Source organism: Nicotiana tabacum, chromosome 22 (genome assembly GCF_000715075.1).
Source record: "Nicotiana tabacum cultivar K326 chromosome 22, ASM71507v2, whole genome shotgun sequence".
In the NCBI taxonomy this organism is placed as follows: domain Eukaryota; kingdom Viridiplantae; phylum Streptophyta; class Magnoliopsida; order Solanales; family Solanaceae; genus Nicotiana; species Nicotiana tabacum.
This window is the reverse complement of record NC_134101.1, coordinates 28641683-28647178: the sequence shown is the minus strand read 5'-3', so window position 1 is coordinate 28647178 and position 5496 is coordinate 28641683. Positions and strand designations below refer to the sequence as shown.

The 5496-nt window shown below is 40.5% G+C and overlaps 1 protein-coding gene across 1 annotated transcript; it reads left to right on the top strand.

Moving 5' to 3' along the window:
• The first annotated feature begins 2792 nt into the window (after positions 1 to 2792).
• On the top strand, positions 2793 to 3912 carry LOC142175767 (uncharacterized). The gene is made up of 2 exons (XM_075242757.1): positions 2793 to 2924; positions 3388 to 3912. Exons 1-2 carry the CDS (start codon positions 2793 to 2795, stop codon positions 3910 to 3912), a joined length of 657 nt encoding a protein of 218 aa, XP_075098858.1.
• The last annotated feature ends 1584 nt before the right edge of the window (positions 3913 to 5496 follow it).

The window sequence follows — 5496 nt, the reverse complement described above, 5'->3', positions numbered from 1 at the left end:
AGGTTGTGATTTAGTTTGGCAGAGCCTCTTCGAATTTCATCTAAGAGAAGCAAAAAGATAGCTTCATCATAACCCACCTCGGTAGAGGAGATGAAGGAAGTTAAGGAAAAGAAAATAAAACAACGAGCTTCAGTGTTTGATCGCATTGGAGGCTCAACCCCTCCGGTCTCGGTGTTTGAAAGGCTAGGTCACAAAGGTGAACGTGTATTTTCAAAACATCTAAAAGAAGTTTCTACTACCTCAAAGACCTCCTTATTTTGTCGCCTCAGAACCAAAAGGAAGTCACCATCTAGAAAGATACTGTCAAAACATAAAGAGCAAATCCATGAGGAGCAGATCATTTTAAAGTTGTTGGTGACAAAGAAATCTGTAGTGCTGTCCCATCACGTATGAAGATGAGGTCTATTTTGTCAATATCCACAGTTGGTCTACTGAAGGTGCAAAGGATAACCATTGTTTACACTTGCCAGCCTCGTAAAGAAGCAAGGAAAGAGAAAGAAGCCAGGCCGACCATCCAAGGAAGTCGAAGAGAAAAGTCAGACTTTGTGGAAACATCTTATCACATAACTGTGGAAGATAGCCCATGCCTTGACGTTGATGATGAAGTCCACGAGGCTCCCCCTCAACTAAAAGATAGCGGTCAATCAACTGTGGATGAGCTTAAGGAACTCAATTTAGGCACTCCAAAATATCCACGCCCCACCTTCATTAGTGTGCTTATTACGCCTCAGGAGGAGGAGGAATACTCCAAGTTATTGACCGAGTACAAATATGTCTTTGCTTGGTCGTATAAAGAAATGCATGGTCTTAGTCCTAAGGTAGTCGTTCATTATTTAGGGATCAAAGGTGGAGCACGCCTTGTGAAGCAGTCACAACGCATATTTCGACCCGAGCTAGAACCACAAATTGAAGTCGAAGTCAACAAGCTCATCGAGGCTGGATTTATTTGAGAGGTGAAGTAACCATCATGGATATCGAATATTGTACATGTCAAGAAGAAGAATGATCAAATACGTGTTTGTGTTAACTTTAGAGACCTAAACAAGGCATGTACGGAAGATGACTTTCCGCTACCAATTATTGAACTTATGGTTGATGCTACAATAGGGCATGAAGCTATGTCATTCATGGATGGGTCCTCCGGATACTATCAAATCAGAATGTCTCCAAAAGACGAAGAGTGTACTTCTTTCTGAACTCCAAAAGGGATATACTGCTACAAAGTGATGCCCTTCTGTCTGAAGAATGTTGGTTCCACCTACCAACGCACGATGCAAAACATATTTGACGACATGTTTCATCAGAGGGTTGAATGCTACGTCGATGACTTGGTGGTGAGGACGAAGTGTAGGCGTTACCACCTTGAAGACCTTCGAATTGTTTTTCAAAGGTTAAGAAAATTTGACCTAAAGATGAATCCACTCAAGTGTGCATTTGGAGTTACCTCAGGAAAGTTTCTTGGCTTCATTATGCGCCATCGTGGAATTGAAGTTGATCCCGCAAATATTGATGCCAATCAGAAAATGCCCGAGCCAAAGAACTTGAGGGAGCTTCGAAGTCTACGGGGAAACTTAGCATTCATACGGAGGTTCATCTCTAATCTGGCCAGACGATGTCAACCTTTCAATAATCTATTGAGGAAGGATATCCCTTTTTATTGGGATCAGTCATGTCAAAAATGCTTTTGAAAGCATCAAAAGACACTTGGTGAATCCACCTGTGTTAGGGGAACCAATGCTTGGGAAGCCATTGATACTCTACATTGCGGCACAAGAACGCTCACTTGGGGAACTACTTGCTCAAGAGAATGATGAAGGAAAGGAACAAGCCTTGTACTACCTCAGTCGAACTTTGATAGGAACTTAGTTGAACTACACGCCTGTTGATAAAATATGCTTAGCGTTACTTTATGCAATAAAGAAACTAAGACATTATTTTAAAGCATACAATGTCAAACTCATCTCTCGAGCAGATCCTGTGAAGTTCGTGATGACTCGACCTGTTCTTTCGGGACGCCTAGCAAGATGGTCCATATCTTTTAACTAATATGAGATCACATACACACCTTAAAAGGCTGTGAAAGGACAAGCACTAGCCAATTTTCTAGCTGATCACTCTTTTCTGGCGGAATGGGAGACTTTAGATGAGTTTCCGGATGAAGATGTTTTTTTCATTGAAGAATAGTGGACAATGTTCTTTGATGGATATACACGTCGTAATGGCACAGGGGCAGGTGTTGTGTTGATCTTACTAGAAAGACAAGACTTGCCATTCTCCTTTGTTTTAGGTGAAACATGCTCCAAATCAACGACGACTCTAAGCTGATCATCAACCAACTATTGGGGAGTTACGAGGTAAAGAAGGAAGATCTCTAGCCATACCATCAATATGCTTCTGGTTTACTTGAAAGATTCGACCAAGTGTTCTTAAACCACGTCCCAAGAGAAGAAAATTGCATGGCTGATGCTTTGGCTAACTTGGCCACGATGATGGCACTTGGAGAGAATGAGTCAACAAAGGTACATGTGTGTCATTGATAGGTCATTCCTAGACTTCTTGATCTTCAAATCAACGAAAGTCATCATACGTCTGTTGGGGTGATTGAAGAAGAGGATTGGAGGAAATCATTGATAGAGTACCTTGAACATGGAAAGTTACCTGAGGATCCGCGACAAAGAACAGACATCAAGCTAAGGGCACCACGATTCATCTTCTACAAGGGGACATTATTTCGCTGCTCTTTTGAAGGACCATTCTTGCGATGTCTTGGCAAATAAGAAGCCCACCAAGCGATGGAGGAAGCACATTCTGGCTCATGTGGAGCACATCAATCTGGTCCTAAACTCTATTTTCGCATCAAGAGGATGGGCTACTACTGGCCGACAATGGTGAAGGATTACTTGGAACATGCCAAAAGATGTCAAGTATGTCAATTCCATGCCAACTATATCCACCAACCTCCAGATCTTCTTCATCCAACTGTAGCTTCATGGACTTTTGATGCATGGGGACTTGGCATTGTTGGACCGCTTCCAAAATCATCAAATGGACATATATATATATATATATATATATATATATATATATATATATATATATATATATATATATATATATATATGTACAGACTACTTCTCTAGATGGGCTGAAGCTGTTCCACTCAAGGAAGTAAAAAAGGAAATGGTTGCCGATTTTATCAAGTCGAACATAATTTTTAGGTACAGCATACCAAGATACATAATCACTGATAATGGAATGCCATTTGACAACAAGCTCATGAGGAGTCTATGCGAGAAATTTGGTTTTAAGCAACATAAGTCTTCAATGTATAATGCACCCGCCAATGGCCTTGCTGAAGCTTTTAACAAGACGCTTGGTAACCTTTAGAAGAAAGTTGTTGCAAAGAACAAGAAAGACTGGCATGAGAAAATTGGTGAAGCTTTGTGGGCAAACCGGACAACCTTCAAAACTGCTACACAAGCAACTCCTTACTCTTTGGTGTATGGCATAGAAGCAGTCCTTCCGTTGGAGCAACAAATTCCATCATTGCGGATCGCAATCCAAGAAGGACTCACGTCCAAAGAGAATACTCAACTTCGCCTAGCAGATTTAGAGGCATTGGATGAGAAAAGATTGGAAGCGCAACAAAAATTAGAGTGCTATCAAGCTCGACTAGCTAGAGCCTTCAACAAGAAAGTGCAGCCACGATCATTCCAAGTGGGAGATTTAGTTCTAGCTGTTCGACGACCCATAATCCTCAACAAACGCATAGGCGACAAGTTTACCTCAAAATGGGATGGGCCATATGTTATGAAGGAAACCTATTCAAGTGGCGCATACAAAATTGTTGATAAGGATGGTCTTAGAGTTGGTCCGATCAACGGAAAACATCTGAAGCAATACTTCCCATGAAATTCACCTATGCTCCTCGACGTACTAGCTTAAACTGCAAGTCACGACCCTCCTTGATGCATGAGCCTAAACTGCACGTTGCTACACTCCTGGCCTGCATAAGTCTAAAGTGTGTACGGCCAAAAAGAAAAATCTGCTAGGTTGAAAACCTCAAAAGAGACGGCCTAGGCAAAAGTAAAAAAAAAAAGTCTGCTAGGTTGAAAACCTCACGAGAGGCGACCTAGGAAAAAAAATAGAACATTAAAAAAAACTCATCACTCTGAACTACGTTATGACTTGATCCTCTTCACCGAAGTACGTAGGCAGCTTAGACTTTCATTCTAAGTTCAGTTGCATGAATATAAAAAAAAAAGGGTTTGGCTTATGGGATCATCACATAAATTCTTCAAGTGTAGAGGCACATATCTATGAGGAAAAGAAGACGATTTGCGTTGAAGTACAAAAGATATTTTATTGCTTCAATAGTACAAAAGTTGATACATCCAATGTAGAGACAAAAGGAACTAGACATTTTTCTATACAAAAGCCTAAATCACGAAGATGATCGTAAACTAGGCTTTGTTGCTGACACGTCTTAAATGCTTTTCCAAGTCCGTATTACGTCTCCAAATTTAATGCCATTCTCGGTGTATGTCTCTCGCGTTCAGTAGTTGTGATGATCTCTTGACCACATATCTTGTTGTTAGGTCAAGAGCATGATAGTTTGCTTATCTTGTGCAAGTGTTGGTTGAATGTCACATATATGAGAAGTCGTCTCTCTTGAAAAACAATCTTCAATCACCATGGGAGCCGCCGTTGATGAACTTCAATATTATCAACAAATCAAGTGCAACAGTTGGTGAAGGGGTGGCTCCGCATCTTGTATGACACCTCAGTCTGATATCTGGATCCTTTGAGCTTCTTTGCGAGTCTGCAAAAGAAAACTAAGAGATAAGATTTATGAAGCATGATAGTCAAAGTTACTACATGCAAGATAGTAAAGTCAATTTCTAGAAGAAAAAAAAAACACTCTCAAAACAACTCAGAGAGCATAGAGATGGAAAGCGAGCTCAACAGACAACAAGATCAATTTTGGAAAATTACAGCGGTCCATCTGGAAGACATTCTGCCACTAATAGTTTTTTTATGTTGTAGATTCGGATGTCTAGTTTCCAACAATACAAACCGTTTGTGATTTGGAGACTCCTAGCTCAAGATACGATTTTTTTCGCCGGAACTACACGAATCTGAAAGTTTACTGCAGCTAGGTCGACTTTGAGAATTTTCTGTTTCCATACCAAAAGGATTTCTGCCATTAAATTCAAATGTGATGCAGCTTCGGCGCAAACGGATCGCAATTTGGAGATTCCTAGCTTGAGATATGAATTTTTCGCCTGGAGCGTGCAAAGCTGAAAAGCAGCAAGGTAGACGTCTAGATCAATTTCAAGAAATTGTTGCGGTCAATCTGGAAGGAATACTTCTGTGATATTTTGAGAATTTTCTTATCTCTAAGTCTTCTTTCTATTGGCGCAAATGGCTTGTTATTTCGATCTTTCTAGCCTAAGACATGACTTTCTTTATCTAGAGTGCGCAAATCTAGAAATC